General features: G+C 45.0%; 1 protein-coding gene across 1 annotated transcript in view; it reads left to right on the top strand.

Moving 5' to 3' along the window:
* LOC127690813 (FERM and PDZ domain-containing protein 2-like) overlaps positions 1 to 17821 on the top strand; it is a 67485-nt gene that overhangs the window by 33444 nt on the left and 16220 nt on the right. The window contains exons 10-13 of the mRNA XM_052190318.1: positions 1096 to 1248; positions 6529 to 6714; positions 10208 to 10364; positions 16375 to 16579. Coding sequence (XP_052046278.1) covers positions 1096 to 1248; positions 6529 to 6714; positions 10208 to 10364; positions 16375 to 16579 — 701 coding nt within the window. The remainder of the gene's footprint in view (positions 1 to 1095; positions 1249 to 6528; positions 6715 to 10207; positions 10365 to 16374; positions 16580 to 17821) is intronic.

The raw sequence follows: 17821 nt of genomic DNA on the forward strand, positions 1-17821 counted from the left end.
AGGTCTTCAGGTCTTTGGGGTTGATTGCCAGGACTTCAGTTAGAGTCTGCTTAGTACTGTGAGAAGCTGATCGACTGTCTTCCAAAGTGGCTCTACCACTTTCCACTCCCACACATAATGAATGTGATTCCCATTGCTTCTGTTCCCAGAAGCACTTGGTTCTAAATTTTGGCCAATCTAATTTTAAATGTACTAGACCACTGAAAGGTTTCTTTCCTTTCATTCTTCAGTGTGTGTGTGTGTGTGTGCGCGTGCGCGTGCGCGTGCGCGTGTGCGTGTGCGTGTGCGTGTGTGTGTGTGCACGTGCGCGCGCGTGCGCGCGTGCATACCTGCCTGCCTGCCTGCCTGCCTGCCTGTCTGTCTTTGATCTGCACCCTGACTCAGTCTGGGTCACCTGGATAATTCTGGAATTCTCAGTCTATGACCACATGTAGATAGTCCTGTGCCACAGCATGAATGTGGAGTGCAGTGGACATGGTGTTATGCCCTTCTGAATCCTGTCAGACTGACCAAGGCATCCCCTAAATAGAGGTCAGATTCACCCAGCTCCCAGGTTCCTTCTTCAGGATAACTATGACCAAAGCTTGGGGGACAGTGGCTGGCAAGGGGTGCCTCCAGGTCAGGGTAGATCAAATCAGAAATATGGAAGTAGAGTGAACTCCCCACTACCCACTCCGGTCTTACTCATTTTATTTGACCTTCATGAACTGCACTATACTCTGTCACCAGGTCTGGGCTGAGGGAACCCAGTACTAGGCACTAAACAACACGGCTCATCTAGCCTCTCCTGAGGGGCTGGAGCCTCAGTTTCCTAAGCTCCAGATCTGGGGGAGGTTGAGGTTAGGGCGGGGATGGGGAAGAGGGACCTGGTCTCCCCAGAAGTGGTTCCATATAGAGATAATGCCATAGCCGAGACCTCCTTGTTGTTTGGCCCCACTTCTAATATAGAACCCGACACTGTGTCCCAGAGGCCCCTCAAGGGGTGTCCTTGTCCCTGGCCATTGGGACTGTGGTTTCACACACATTTCCCTTCCATTCTGACCCGTCTGAAAGGCCTCCTGGCTAATCTTTCCTCTGCATGTTCTTCCCATGCAGGCGGAGGGTAAAGCGTACTTCCGAATTCAAGATTACCTCCCGGCAAGGCTTACTGAGCGCATGACAGCAATCCGGGCCCAAGTGGAAGTCTCAGAAATGCACCGGCTCAGTTCTGGACCATGGGGAGAGGATGCTGAGCTGGAGTTCTTAGAGGTGAGGCCTCTGGGGTCTTGACAGAAGTATTGGTATCAGGAAATGTAGGCAGTGATTCTCTCCGCAGCCATCTCTAGGGACCAGAGGGATCAAATTTGCAAGGAGTTATAGTCAAAGGTTCAACCCACAAAAGAAAGAGTCTTTTATCATCCTGAGCAACATGGAGAGGCTTTTGGTAATAGATGGCATTAAAAATGACCCCTCAAAGGGATAGGATCTATTGATGTAACCTGGGTGTTTGGGGGCCTAGCTTTGACCTTAGAGAGGCACCCATGTCACTTTCCTGTGGCACAGAGGACAGCTGAGGTAGAGAACTAGGCACCGAGCTGGGTGGAGCTATGGAGAGGTTCTTCTGTGCAACCTTCTGGGCCTCTGTCAGCACAGACTTATTGGCTGCATCTTGCTTTTATTCTCTCCTCTCTCCTCTCTCCTCACCTAAACAGCACTTCAGTCTCACACACTGGAGAACACCAGGGCCATGAAGGAAGGCTTTGCTCCCTCCACTGCCTCTCATCACTGCTGGCCAGGTGCTGTGGGGAATGGAGACAAGGCATGTGTTCCTATCATTGGTGGGCCCCAGGTCTTGGGATGGCGACTGTGTATCTAGAGGTAGGCACACTGTGATAGATGCTCAGAGAGACTGGGACCAGTGCCAGCGAGTGATGGGATGAGGCAGGAGTAGCCATTTTGCAGGTACATGAGCAGTGAGCAAGTGGGTGGGGAGGATCATCTAAAAAGTCTTCATGTGGCTAGACCTTCAGACTTGGGGACAGTCTTTCAAAAGGACATGCTGGGGTGTGTACATGTCTCTGTAGCTAAGCCTTCTAATTTAAGTCAAAGTATTGTCTCCATGCCTTTGCTTGTTTTTGCCTTTAAGAAGGTAAGTGCTTGAGAGAAACACTGAAAAAGTAAGGTTTTGCCTTTTCTTTTTGCCCAATCACCCAGGAAGATGAGCCCAATGCCTACCTAATACAGGGGCAGGATCTAAATCCCACCAGAGACACTCCCTAATTTCCATAGTCTAGCCTCGTACATGTTCCCTGTCGAGAGCATTCCCTTGGTGAGGAGCACACGGAGATCTCAGATGATGAACGGCCATGAACTAGAGAACTGAGCTGAGATCAAGGACGTCACCCTGCAGGTCACTCCCGTGGGGTGAATGCGTTTGCAGCCTGTGCAGGACCGAGCTTCATGGGCTGGGCTCGGTTTCATTCTTCCTCCATTGTAGACAGATCCATGAAGAGTGGCTATAAAAATAGCTACCATCTTACAAGCCTAAGGCTGATGGGTTTTTTTTCTTCCTAGCTTCACAAAAAGCATTGGGCAGATTTCGATCATTTGCATGTAATGTTCATTCATGTTGAGACATACTGTTTCCTTTCCTACTGTTTCCTCTGGTGGCCTGACACAGTGCCTGACTCGGAGCCTGCCTGTTCTCTATGCAGAGCATTGAAAAGAATGAGTTTTGCACCCATATGAAGCATCTGTATCACAGTGTGAGTTCGTCAGCCTTCTCCTAAATATGAAGAAAGTATTTCCCTGCCACAATGCCTCAGAGAGTGAACACACTTACGTTTTGATATATCCACACTTTTATATGCATTTTTATATGTATATATGTATATGAATTTAAGAAAGGCATATATTACTTAAGTGCTTCTATGTCTTCATATAACCCTGCATTGCAAAAGAATTGACAATGTACTTTGAGTCAACACACACTCTCCCTCAGCACTATATTCCTTGCCTTATAAATAGTTTCAATATGCAATGCTGAAATTAGCATTTTCTGTATCTGTCATTGGCTGTGTTTCTGTTTCATTTATTAGGGGCAGAATCTCATGTGTGGGGTCACACAGGTGTTGGCAGTGCTCAGCTCAACCACTGATGCTACATACTGTGGAGGCATCTTGTACCTCTCCTAGGTATTTCTTGTCCCTCTAACCAGGATGTCAACGCCAGCAGTACCCCAGAGCCACAGAGCCTGACATATGGCTGCTGTGCCACAGATAGTCACTAGATAGTTAATTATAGCTCCTCTAGGCTCTTCTTTTTTCATAAAAAGGAGGAAATCATTCCCAGGTGGCTGCCTGCAGCTTGCTTCACGGATGCTGTTCTCTGCCAAGTCATTTCCTCCCACTGGCAGCAGATTTGGCAGCAGCCCAGGGCGGGCACTACTAAACACAACCCTCAGTCTGGCAGGTCCACGGCTGTGAGAGCATGTGAATCCCTGAACAAGCTGTTCAAGGTTAGACCACTGTTCTCCAGGCGTCCTGAGTGCTTGAACTGTTCCTGCTTAGCTAGGGATTGGGATTGAGATGTCTTAGGTAGAAACAACTCCGGTTGCTTGTTGGAATCACATTCGTTAGATCCTGTGTTTTTTCTATTCAGCATTCTAATGGCTGCGTCCCCAGGTGCTGCATGTGTTTTGGTCTTCACTGCTTGGGAGGTGGCAGGACAGCAAGGGACAGTTAGGATGGCTTGGTTCCAATCTCACTTTGTTCTCTGTGGCTGGGAGAACAGGAAACCCTGGTGGAAGGGTTGTGGGAGGGCACCGTGGGAGACAGGAGACAGATACACTGTTTTACTTTTAGCAGATTGAAGATGTCCTAGAAAACATTATGCATATTTGTCTATGTTCCCCGTCTTTAGGGATGCTCTGAATTTTAGTTGTTGAGAGTGAATTCTTGGAGTCAAGCAGACTCTTCTTCAGATCTCCTTCCTGCCTCCAAGGAATTTAGGCTTATTACTTCGATGAGTTGAATGATTTGTGCCTCAGATATAGGAGAATTTATTTCTGATTTTTCTCTAAGTTTACTAAACCAAAAGCTGGAACATCATACCCACTAACAGTAAATTGTTCTGATACGTGTAGTAAAAAGAAATTGAAGCTATTGTTCTTAAATTGAACCACTTAAATATGTCCGCATCCACTCCAGTGTATTGCCACAACTGCTCCCATAGCCCTGTGCCTTGTTTGTATTTGTCCCAACAGGGCTTGATATTTCAGGTAGCAAAAGGGACAGGAAACAGAAGTTGACATCACAGGGGTAACCTGAGCATATCGGAAACAAAGGGAGGCTGAGTGTAGCTACAGCTGGCGAATCTATGTGGATACGGGTCCAGGCTGACCGATGAACTTCAGCAAAGAGAGGCTGAGTGTCCTTAGCCACAGCTGGTGAATCTGTGTGGACATGTGTCCAGACAACAGACAAAGCCTGGGCATGACAGCCACTGAAAAGTCCAATAACCTTTAGCTGCTCAACACAGAGGGTCTATGCTGCCAAACCCTTGGATCCCTCCCTGAGTGTGGTCCTGAGACACTTGGTTGTATAGCTAAATAGGATGTATCAACTGGGGAGTAATGACCTGGAGCATCAGGCCTTGTCAGGTGTCATGGTCACTGGTTATATGTTACATGACAGCAATCATGTATGTAGACACAGTGTGGTGTGGTAACAGCATCATGTATGAACACGATGGGACTGGGGCTTGCCAATTAGCCAAGGCTAGCTTGCTAGTGATCCTCCTACCTTTGCCTCCCGGTGCCTGTATCACAAACACCCACCACCACATATGGCTGTTTACATAGGTGCTGGGAATAGAACTCAGGTCCAAACCGTCTTTCCATCCCCAACAGCTACTTTCTTTGTGACTTCCTTAGATCCTGAGAACAGAAGAAGAAATAAGTGCTCATTAAAATGTTGGATTTTTGTAGGGGGAACAGTTTCCTTTCAGTTGGAGAATTAGAAGAAACTTGGCCTGTAGAGACGAAAAAGTGTAATTTACCGAATTCAACCTATCTGATTACTTAGCCCTTCAGAGCCTCCATTTTCTCCATTGGAGAGATAGCCTTCGCCTCAGGCATGCTAGGAATGATAAGGAGACAGCATCTGGCTGAGCAGCAGGTGTTGTTGCCACTCAATATCATGGCCCTCAAAATAATTAAAAAAACAAAATGAAAAGTTAATTGCTAAACATTTAAAAAGGTTTGGGGGGAGGGAAAGCAAGTCTAGAAAAGGCATCTTTATTCTCTCCATGGATATTACAGCGCTTTAAAACAACAAATTCATCAGATTCCTTAACAGACTGCAGCACACTGTCTTGGGCAGTCTCTCTTTGTCATACTTTAATCAACATCCAGCCATGGATGTTTCAATACAAGTGCTCAGTGTTTTGTTGGGTGACGGTGATAATGGTGATGGTGATGATGATGGTGATGATGATGGCGGTGGTGATGATGATGGTGATTACGATGGTAACAATGACAGTGTCTCTTCAAGCTAAGGCCAGGCAGCTCAGCATCCAGACATTTAATCATAATCTGACAAAAAGCCATGGCACCTGCTGGCTGTTGTTTGTCTACAGTGATTACTCATCAACAGGAGAGCGGTCAGCAATGAACTTGAGAAAGATTAACAGAATCTTTACTTGTTCTCTCTCAGTGACTATGCTTGGGGAGGAGGAAGATGGCATAGAGAGGACACAGCAGTCTGCTGGGGGTAGAGATGTGGTACCGGATCTTTCCACTTCTGAGGTGCTCTCAGATGTCTGTAGCAGGAGGCCCTTCCTGCGGGCCTATGCGCACCAACCGTCCCATGAGGACTTTCTGGCTTCTGAACAGTGATTACTCTTCAGACAATAAAGCATTTGTGTTGTGTTCATGCTTGGAACACTCTTGAGAGCCACTAGCTCTGACTGACCATTGGCTTCTGGCAAAATTCAGTCTCCAAGCTCGGTCACCTGAGGTGAGACCTGGGACAGTGGAGATCCTGCAAAGGCATTGCAGTGGAAAGGCGTGCTGGAGTGACAGGCGTCCCCCCTGCAGGCTGCTCCTGGCTCAGCCTGCTGTGATGGCCTGCTGATAACCTGAAGACTCCATTTTGTGTCTGAGCCTCAGTTTTTTGCAACTGGAACATGAAAAAAAAAATGGAACCATATGATTGACACAGCTGGGGAAAGGGACCCCTGACTTTGAGATGTCCCCAAAGAGTCTGAATCCTAAGAAAGACCTGTTCACCATCTTTATATCTTAGTGGCCTATGTTAAAGGAATGTGTCCCAGATGCTCTTTTAGGTATTCCAAAAATAAAGAATTCTTTAGGTTAAAAAAGAAAAAATAAACACAAAAATGATATCATATGCATGGTGTAGTTCTATTTCAGAGTAAGAAAGAATTGCCTAGCTCAATGTCTCTTCGCTTTGTTTAGCAACGATGGACCTTTATCACATTTGGACTGGTGACCTCACAGGTCCTAAATCGGCCTTTTCTTCCCTCCAGGTTGTTCAGCAACTCCCAGAATACGGAGTCCTGACTCACCGTGTTTCCCCAGAGAAGAAGAGACCGGAAGGGGAAATGGCCTTGGGGGTCTGCACCAAAGGCATCATCCTCTACCAAGTGAAAGGCAGCCGCAGAATCGCAACATCCCAGTTTCTGTGGAAAGAAACTGGGATGATTTCAACTCACGTGAGTGACGCTCAGCTGATGGCCACCCATGCCTCCCTTTCTCCTGATCTGTGGTCATTTTAAGGGGCAGTGCTGCATTAGTGTCTCTTGATGTATTTACATACAACCTGTGCTCTGGTGCACAGATACATTTGGGAGGACCAAATACTTAAGCAGATGGGGGTTCAGCGGTCTCCAGGAAGCCTTTATTTGCCCCATGCTACCCCCTTGCCAACTTGCTTTTAGTCTCTATAAGTGATCTATAGCCTCAAGTGCTACATTTTTCTCCATGCACTCTCCCAAATCCAGGGGAGTCCACCCGAGCTCAAAGCAGGGACAAGTGGGATCTGAAGGAAAAAATGAAGTTGAGGTTGACTGGAGTCTACAAGGTTTTGAATCATCTGCCCTGAGGGTCTGTGTCTCCTTTGCACATAGTACTCAGGCACCTGGTATGTCCCAGGTGTACTGCAGTTACCCTGGCAGACAGCATTGGATGTTCATTGAAGTTTTAAGATATGCAAAACTCCCTGAACATCTAACTCACTGTACATTTCAAGTCACATAAGTTTGTATCAACTTGGTACTGGGCCCTGGTAGCTGACTGTCCGTGCTTGTCACAGGGGTCATCCATGTCAGTATATCACAGGGGCCATCCAGGTCAGTATGTCACAGGGGTCATCTAAGTCAGCATGTCACAGGGGTCATCCAGGTCAGTGTGTCACAGGGGTCATCCAGGTCAGTGTGTCACAGGGGTCATCCAGGTCAGTATTTATGGTCCACTAGTGACTTGTCTGAAGACAAAGCTCTTTGCTCTGACACATTTAGTCTTTCTTCTATTTACCTTTCTCTTATTGTTTCCATTTTTCTCCTAGTTAGATCATTATTTTTATTATCTGATGTAAACATTTCCTAGATAAACTGCTTCTGAATGTTTCTTTTATTTATTTATTTTTTAAATCTTGGTTTTTGAAGTTAATATTGTAAGTGTCTGATATGCAATACAATTTCCTAATAAATTATCAAGTATGTTTAGGAAAATAAAGCTTACATAAAAATATGTAATAATTAGCATAATTTGAGGTCATTAAACTGACCCATGCATGTATTGTCAGAATATTGATATTTTTCACCAAACTTGAATATAAACAGTGTTTATATTCATGAATTTTTGAGCATTAGTTATTTTTAACTTAATTGAAAGATATGTAAATAATTCAAATTATTGACTCTAATCCAACACTATTACATTGTTTCTTGTTCACTTTATTGCATGTTTAACTAAACAAAGTTTTCACTGAGATTCATCTAAATTCAGATTCTCTAAGTAGTAATTTTGAAACATAGAAAATTTTGAGTCCATGAAGTTCAACAGTCCCCTTAAGTTTATTTTTATACATACATGCATAAGTTTCATTTTACAAGTATTTGTTTCTCATTACCAGGGCAACATTTTTTTTTAAAAAAATTAAATCCAGGAAGTCATCAAGCTCATAAGCTCAAAGAAACTATTTAATTAGGATTAATTAGGATTTCCATCCCCTGATGATCAATTTTCTCCTTGGCATGAATGGACTGTTATGCTGTAAAGTTATCACGTGACATATTATCACCAGATGCTCATGGCCAGATAAACATCTTACAGAGAAAAGGACTCTTCGTGCTTCTGCAAGCCCCAAGTAGTGAGCTCTGAGAACTCTAAGAACTGAGAGATCAGCTCAGGAAGCCTCCTTCTTGGAGCAATAGCTGGAGACACACCCCTTTCATCTTTTCACCCTGCAGGGAAGGAGCCAAGGGAATATGGATGCCGTTTTCAAAAAGTACAGTCCCTGGGTACCTTAACATCTATGCATTCTTGATTATTCAATCAAAAATCACCCCTTTTAGAACAGGGAGCCTGCTGGTGTTCATACCTGTAGTGTTTTCCAGCATTACCTCTAATCTTTAGAGATAAAGGCCGAGAGCAGGACAGACTGTAAAAGACTACATGTGGTCCTTTTTAAGCAAAAGAATACCAAGTCACAAATAGAAGCTATCTCATGAAAGGGAATGTTGTTTAGAATAAGAAAAGAAGCCCCTAAAGATACAAATTTTAAAAGCCACAGGATATGCTTTTTAAATAAAGTAAATGCCAGAAAAAACACTTCATTAAATAACTCCTTGGCAAAAAGTCTGCATGGTTTCTCATTTCAGATTTTGGGTGACATAATCTTTTCTTAATTTTTTTCCCTTGCATGACAGCATTTTATGATATTTATCAAGAGAGGATAGAAGTGCAGTTTAATAGATCTTTTAGTATGGCTGAGGTAGGACAGGTCAAGTGTGCAGTTTATACAAGAAAAGACTTGTTCACCATTGTGTAAGTTCCTATGCTACAAATGCAGACTGAGTGTGTGCATGTTTCCCCCTTTTCAAATTCCTATGAATATAGTTATCAGATTTTATTTTTACTTGATTGACTGATTAATCGATTGAGACAGGGTCTCATTATGCAGTCCTGGTTGGAGTAGAGATTCACCTGCCGACACCTCCTGAGGGCTGGGGCTAAAGGAGCACGCTTCTACACAGCACACAGTGTGTTCTGACAATTCTAGAGCTGTTCCTAGATTCTGAGATTTCTAGATCATGTTTAAAGATAATGACACTTCACTCTGCAGCCACAAAGACAAGATGCTCACAAAGTTCTTCGCATAATTGTAACCTGGGTGTCATTTGTGGGGCCTTTTGTCTTTGCTATGGCAGAAATAAAAACAAGTGAAAGTTTCTTGCAGAGGAGAAGGGCAGACCTCCCATAGGCAGAGGAGTCAGGAACAAAGATGCAGGTTGCATTTGGTGGAGAAGCATTTCTGTTTTTTCTTTCTTTTTTTCCCCGATAAGGGAGGAGGCTTCCAGTGTGCATGTGCTACTTTGCATGCTGCTCAAAACACTCCTATATTTTTGTTCTGTCTCTCCATTGGGGGAGCTCTCACTATGCTAATGTATTATAATGAGGCACAATAAGGACGAGGGTCAGTACTGTCAGTTTCCTTGCTGCCTTGCTGGTGGCTGGTCTTGAATGCAGCTTAGTTTCTCTGCCTGCTTGTTACAGTGCAGCTGCCTGCCTGTTTTCTGCCGACTCCCTGTCCCATCCGAGCAAAAAGCTTGGAGCTTGGAGCTTATACAATGAAAACAATGGGAATGCTTGCCCGCCATTTTACAATGTGCTTGTGAGGACCCAGTGATCCCTGACTCATTTCACATTCTTTCTGTCCAGCACACTCCTTGATAATAGCAATTGCATGACAAACATTTGTCTCACAAACGTCTCACTTAGGAAGAATAAATAGAAGGATTTTCTTTAGCCATTGTCTTAAGACAAGAAATTGAGCCTTTGTTGTTAGACCTCACTTGCCCTGTATTTCCAGAAATGTGCTGCTATCCAGTTGTGGAGCTGGTCTTTTAGTGCTGCTCACACACGTGCACTTCAAGGGATAGGTAAAGATGGTCAGGGTTCTAAGTCTGCGCTTGCTTCCTCCAGAGAAAAAAGCTCACCATCACCAGCAGCACCACTGGGAAAAAGCACACCTTTGTCACCGATTCAGCCAAGACCTGTAAATACTTGCTGGGCCTCTGCTCCTCCCAGCATTGGTTTAATGCACAGATGGGCTCTGAGCAGCCTTCCCATCTTTTAACTGGTGAGTATATACTGTGCTAGCAACACACAAGTGGTCAGTATAAAACCGCAAATGACTCTAGGGCAAACTGATACGATCTTCTCAGAATGCAACTGGGAATCCCTCCCCCCTTCCTCTCTCTCTTTCTCCCTTTTATTCCCCCTCTCCATTCCCTCCCTCCCTTTGTCCATCCATCTAACTTTGTAGAAGCTGTAAGGAGGTTTATATCCTTTGATCTCACAATCTGACTGCAGATAGTTGTCCCAAGGTAATAAATATGGGAGCTGATGGCAAGTGGAGCTGTCCATGGCACAGTGCTGATAGAGGAAGGGCGACAGAGACCTGTGTGCTCACTGCAAGGGAACAGCTCCTCACTTCAGTAGGGGCAGGGTGCCAGCCATGCACAGTCTTGAGCAGCCAAATGGTAGCAGGAGCAACCTAGATATTAAATCTTATTTTATTTAGGTTTTGGTGATTTATTTTTAAATTTGAATGGATAGTTTATGAATATTCATGCAGTTAATATTTTCATGTTATAAAATTAGAGAAAATACAGAAACAAATAAAACCCAAATCTTAATACCTTAAGGAATTACACATGTGAGCATGGTTATTTTCTTAATATTTCTCAGTATTAAACTTTACCAATGAGCTTGTATTACTGATGTAATTAAGAAATGGTTAATGGCTTACATGAGACCATACAATCACACACTAGTTAGTGTTTATTGACTCTGTTCTACGGAGCCACTAGCTACTTCTCTTCCTCCTTTTCCTCGTGGTAATCTCTTCAAAAATTACCTCATTTCAGGCCTGGAGAGATTCGGGTCTGGAGAGATAACTCAGTGATGGAGAGCACTGGCTGCTCCATCAAGGACGTGGATTTGATGTCCAGTGTCCATTTGGCACCTATAACAGTCTGTAACTCTAGTTCCAGGGGATCCCAAGCCCTCTTCTGGACTCAGTGGGCACCAGATATGCAAGTGGTAGACAGACAGACAGACATGCAGGAAAAACACCTACCTAAATTCACACTCACACTCTCTCTCTCTCTCTCTCTCTCTCTCTCTCTCTCTCTCTCACACACACACACACACACACACACACACACACACACACACACATACACACACATGAAAATTTCATATATGACCACAACATAGGCATTGTTCTTTCAGATTCCACTAGTTGAGTCAGCCTATGAGGTTAGAACCGCATTACTCTGAGGGGGCCCAGGGTGTGGAGAAATGAAACTGTGTATCAGCTGCTTGATGCTGGGCCTTCCAGAGCCCAGAGTACTTCTGCTTTCCCAGGTCTGCCCTTCACCATTTTCCTAGAGGAGCCTTGAATGCCTGAGACTTCTGAGTGCTGACCTCCTCCTGCTTGTTTTTGACTTCTAAGAGTATCTCTTCTGTTTCTGAATGGGAACAGTTAGCTACAATGATGCACTGAGAACCCCTGAGCAGCTAAGGATGAGAATCTCCGAACTCCTCCCCCACACCTATTGAACCAGAATCTGTGTGCAAAAGAACCCAAGTGACGTCAACCAGAGTACAAGGCAGAGAGCCCTGGCTAATGAAGAAGACTCCAGTGTCCCTTAGATTCACCTGAGTGCCGCTTGCTGGCTGTGTGGCTTTGGAAGCTCTGAATCTTGGTGTCATCATTAGGTCACTCTGAGCCTCCCAGGTCTGTGCTGTGCACCAGTGGGCAGCATGCCATGTTTCTAGCTCACTGCCCAGTGCTCCGTGTACTGTGGCAATGGTGACAGTGGCTTCCACCTGTGGGAGTGGTTTCTGTGACAACCAATATACACAAAGGTTTAGGGGCCAGTCCATGGCCCGAATGGATCGGAGAACAGGATCAGAGCCTTCAGAATCAGAACCAAACACAGGGAGTAAATGTAACTCATGGTCTACAACAGCATAAAGCTGTGATTATGTCCCTGAAACACAGCTGCTGGTCTCAGTAGAGTTCCAGGGATGGAGAGATGATAAATGCAAATTAATTGTACCTGATGTACCTGCTGTTGCTGAGATACTGTGTATAAACACCACCAATATTGTTCCTATTGCCTGGTTTCAGGGACAGTACAATGTTTTCTTTTTTTTAAATATTTTTATTTTATATATTCTTTGTTTACATATACAGTCTGAGCTCACTTGTGAAATTGGTCCTTCAGGCCTACTTTGCTCTTAATACACTGTTTTTTTCAAACGTCAAACTCTGTTATCTCAGGAGTTATCAGGGCTTTAATATTTCATTTACATTAAAAAGACCCACTTAAACAATTCCCCTTTGCCTTTTAAGAATCTCTGTGAGAAACTTTCTGCAGATACCATATCCACCCCTACCCCCTGTGCATGTGTGTGTGTATGCACATGTGAGCATGTATGCACATGTGTGTACACACATATGGAAGCCAGCGGACAAGCTCGGGTGTCTGTCCTCGGGAGCTGTCTACTGTGCCTTTTGAAATAGGATCTCCAACAGACAAGCTGAGGTTGCTGATTGGATAATGTTACAGGGAGTCCCAGGGATCGGTCTGTCTTCTCCACCCCTGCCCCAGCACTGGGATCAAAAGCATGCATCTCTGTGCCTGACTTTTCTCTGTCAATTCTGAGGCTCAAACTCAGGTCCTGGCTCTTGCAAGACTGAGAAATCTCCCCAGACACCAGACATCAGTCAGTGCTGCCTGGAGTGGAGAGCTGACAAGCTCTACCTGTCCCCAGCCTCATGTCCACAGTAGGTCTCTTCCATCTCCTTCCCTTTGACACGATCTTCAGCTTGTTCAAATAGGACCATCGCTCACACCCTCCAGGAAACTGGGAATCTAGACCAATACCTTCCCTTTCTACTCCACCTGTCACCACGTGCTCTCTGACAGGTGTCTGGCTAGACCCTGTTGACTGGTCTTTCAGCCATTGGAGGAGCCGTTCAAAAGGTCTGATCCAGTCCTGTTCTCCCTGCTGTAGCTTGCTCACAGTTCCACACTGTCAGCAGAGACAAGCCCCCAGTTCTGAGGAGACTCTTCCCAGTCTGGCTCCAACATTGACTTCTTTCTTGTCCCAATGCCTCTCTTTGTTTCCTGGCTGTCTTGTATGCCATGCTGATGCCCTCTGAAAACCATGTCCCAGAATTCTGTGTCTTGGGGTTCAGTGGCTGCGATGGTTAATACTGGCCATCAACTTAACAGGATCGTGAAGTGCCTAGGTGATAAACTTCCAGGCATAGTCATGAATGATTTTATCTAGACAAGGTAAACTGAGGTGGAAAGACCCACCTGAACTTTAGGGTGCACAGTTTCTGTGGGCTGCAGTCCTGGATAGAATAGGAAAAGGCAAGCTGCGCTCCAGTATTCATTGCTTTCTGCATTTTGCTTGTGGAAGCAATGTGATTAGCAGCCTCACGCTTCTGCCCTTGTGCCTTCTCTACTAAGACGAGCTCTCCCTTGAACTATAAGTCAAAATAAAACTTTCCTACCTTAACAATGAATTCATGAAATTCTTAGACAAATGGATGGAGCTGGAGAACATCATACTAAGTGAGGTAACCCAGTCTCAAAAGATGAATCATGGTATGCACTCACTAATAAGTGGATATTAGCCTAGAAAACTGGAATACCCAAAACATAATCCACACATCAAATGAGGTACAAGAACGGAGGAGTGGCCTCTGGTTCTGGAAAGACTCAGTGTAGCAGTATAGGGCAATACCAGAACAGGGAAGTGGGAAGGGATGGATGGGAGAAAAGGTGGAAGGGAAGAGGGCTTATGGGACTTTCAGGGAGTGGGGGGTCAGAAAAGGGGAAATCATTTGAAATGTAAATAAAAAATATATCTAATAAAAATAAAAAATATTAAGCTCAGAAATTTCTGGTTTCTTTATCAAAAATCAGATGTCTGTGGGGGTATGGACTTATATCTTGGTTAATAAAAGAAAAAAAAAGATGATTCAGTCTGGCATTTAATTGCAGCAAAGAGAAAAGTAGCTAATACAGTGGCCTCCACAGTGACGCTTTACCCAACTCTTCTGGGATCAGACTACCAAGAAAGTCTGCTTCTTGATATTGAAATAATATATCAAAAGGAAATGATTAATTAAGTAAGTTAAAGGTAACCTCCGTCTTGACGCCTTCTCTGGCTCTCTGTTCCCACCTGATCCCTTCCCGGGTGGAGGGGATCACTGCCTCCTTTTGCAGACCTCTGACCTTTCACCTGTGACATCTGCTGTCTGCAGTTATGTATACATCTGTCATAGGTGAGGAATTTCTTGAAGGTAGGGACCGTATCTCATAGCCTTCCCAGCTCTGGTATGGAACAGAGGTGTGACAAATAGGAAGAGGTATATGCATGCTTCTTATTTTGTTTATTCACGAATCAGCTAATTAATTTAGAGACAGTCTTGCTGTGTAGCCAGAGTGGCCTTAAACTCAGGATCTTCCAGCCTCAGCCCTGCAGGTAGATTATAGCCATATGCTATGGGGTTTGCCTTTAATACCTGTTTCTTTGATGGATGGGTGGATGGATGGATGGATAGTTTATATGGAAATAAAATTAACCATTTCCTTTTAATATATTATTTCAATATTGCAAATGCAACTGTGATAAACATCATTAGAAATATATTTTTCCTGGCTTCCATGTCACTCCTTAACTTCAGAAGTATGACTTTGGGCACCCAGCCAGGGGCTTTTTAAGGCCTTACTGTATCTCTTAAGTGTCATTGTGGAATGCTGGACCCCTCTGCCGTTCTGATTTCATTATTTTTTCCTCATTCTTGGGGAGTAGATGCTGTTGCATTTCCTGTGCTCACTTGACAGCGAAGCTGCTCTCTCACTGTGGCTCTGTTTTGCTTCTTCAATGGGTGAAAAGTTGAACATTTTCCAAATCTCTCTTAGTCATCCTTCCGCACATTGTCTCAACAGGCACTTTACTTCACAGTTCTATTTGGATCCCTGGGGAGAAATAAAAGCCACCAGCTCCTATGAGTGCACAGTTCCAGGATGGAATCAGGCAGCATCTGTCACCATGACCGAGTGGGCTTAAAGTCTTTTATTAGCCCTTTTTGTGGGTGGGTCTTGGGCTTTGGGGTGTGCTTGGCCCTTCTATGAGCCTATGCTTTAGGGTCTCACCCTAGTGACTTTCCCCTTAGCTCAGGAAGTCTCTTGGGTTCTGTTTGGGATGCTGTAACTAACCTGGGCTTGAGCCCTCCACATCCAGACAAAATCAAGATATTTGTCATCTACATTACTGACATCACAGTTATATTGTGAACTGCCCAGTGGACAGTGTCAGTGGACAGACACTGCCCTCTCAGCATGCCAGTGTCTTTGGGACATCCTTGGCAACAAAAAAAGATTCAGCTTTGAGCAAGGCCTTGTTAACCTAAGAGATTTTTTAGTGACCTCTCAGCTTTGTATGAGTAACACAAATAGTGAAGTGTGGGAGCCCTCGTGACCACAGCTTCATTTTCAGTGTCTTCATTTCTTAAGCCCTCTGAGAAGGGAGAAAAGTTTGGAGCTGAGTGCCAGCACTTCTAATGTGTGCTTATAAAATCTGGCAGGAGACTCTTACTTCTGGGGTAGAGTACGTTGTGTTGATATCAACCATTATATTGCACAGGGAAGAGGCTGATCTGGGATGCCTGGTGCTTTGTTACAGGACTGTTTGCAAAGGCAGGCCTGTGAGGGTAAATACAGAATGGGGTGTGACAGCTAATTTTGTCTAGGCCCTGCTGGAACTTAGAGTAGCACAAGATAGAACTGGTTCCTGGCTTGCAGTCTATGCGCTCAGGGACCATCTCATCTCTCTTCCCAGGTGTTTGAAGCATCTTTCATTAGCAAGTACTTACTAGAAGAATTTGCATTTTCAGGGCTAGGCACAAGAACTCCCCAAGTTAGGGGGAGAAGGGGGCAGTTTTTAAGTATCTCTGTGCAGAAAAAGAGCTGGGAGAGAGTGTGTTACTGTATCAGGTGCAGTGAGCGAAGCCAGTGTAATCTCGTGTGCATGTCTGTCTTTCCCCCCCAATTCAGGTCAGGATAAGTTTGCACAAATAGCCAGCCTGAATTGTTCACAGCAGACACAGACCAGCCCTCTCACGTGGAGTCGGAAGCTGTCCTGCTCGGAAAGTGAGTTGTGTATACCCAGGTTGCAGAACGCCACAGGAAGCCAACAGGGCCCATCCCTGGAGAACATACAAGGGAGCAAGGAGCCCAGGGTGGAGAGACTCAGAAGCAGGTAGGCTTCATCTCTCTTCGGAGCCCAGGCCACCAGGCATGTGGTGCTTTGGACCCATCTGTACCTGAAGCTTTAAAGTCCGTGAGCTTTAACGCCTAAGAACATGTATGTTCATTGGATTGCTATTAGCGTGATCCAGAGATGGACTGTGGGTCACTCTGCTTAAGCTGACTGCCACAGGGCCAGATGCTACTCCATATCCTTCTGTTCAGATCTTCTGGTAGAGAAAACTAGGCTGTGACAGGAAGCTGAAGAAGGCAAAATTAGCAAATGCCAGTAACCACCGCTGGGCTATCATAAGTCATGGGCTGTCATAAGTCATGGGCTATCATAAGTCATGGGCTGTCATAAGTCATGGGCTGTCATAAGCCATGGGCTGTCATAAGTCATGGACTGTCATAAGCCATGGGCTATCATAAGCCAGGTACTGCTCTGGGCATCTGTTCCTCAGATGACTTAATGCACACAGCACTGTGAAGTTGTTTTTATTGTTTTATCCCACTTTTCAGAAGGGGAAACTCAAGGCCTAGGACCCCAGCAGCCTGTCCTAGAGATAGTTCTTGTCACCCTGACCTGCCGCTGCTATCTCCAGACCCACAGCTTGTCAGTCAAATTCGAATGTGAACTCAGAGAGCTCCTAATGTGGCGTTCCATTGTAAAACAATGATCCATACATTTAAAAATAGCCTAGAACTTGGATCACGCTTACAAGTCAATTACATAAATAGCACAGATTTCCAGGCTGCCTACTGCAAAGGGGGTGGCAGGATCCTCTTTGGGGAGGGGGGAGATGAGTTATACATCTGTTTCAGCGGGAGGGAACAGATGATGCATTTGAACTGAAATACTCACATATAGGCAGACACCTTAAAGTAATGCTTAGGAATTATTGCCCAGTTCTGCCGATGCAAATGCACCTCCCTACGCAGTGCAAACATCAATTAATATGGAGGAAGCAAACGGTATTCTGAGTCTTCATGACAAGGCGCCCCAAGAACAGCGGTGCAGGCTGGCAGCCATCTGATTATCCTGCTCCACAGCTTCCTGGGTTAGGAATGGAGTCAGATCTCTGCTTTGTGTGCATTTGAGGGCATGATGGTCATCAGAGAGCACCCCCTGTGTGGAGGTGGCTAGGATACTCAGTGCTGGGGCCCTCAGCCTTCTCTGGAGCCTCAGGCCCTTTCCACTGTGGCTCTAGTGAGGGTCAGCACTGCTGCTCTGAGCTCTGAGGACCTGGAAGAG

This window comes from Apodemus sylvaticus, chromosome 8 (assembly GCF_947179515.1).
Source record: "Apodemus sylvaticus chromosome 8, mApoSyl1.1, whole genome shotgun sequence".
Classification (NCBI taxonomy): domain Eukaryota; kingdom Metazoa; phylum Chordata; class Mammalia; order Rodentia; family Muridae; genus Apodemus; species Apodemus sylvaticus.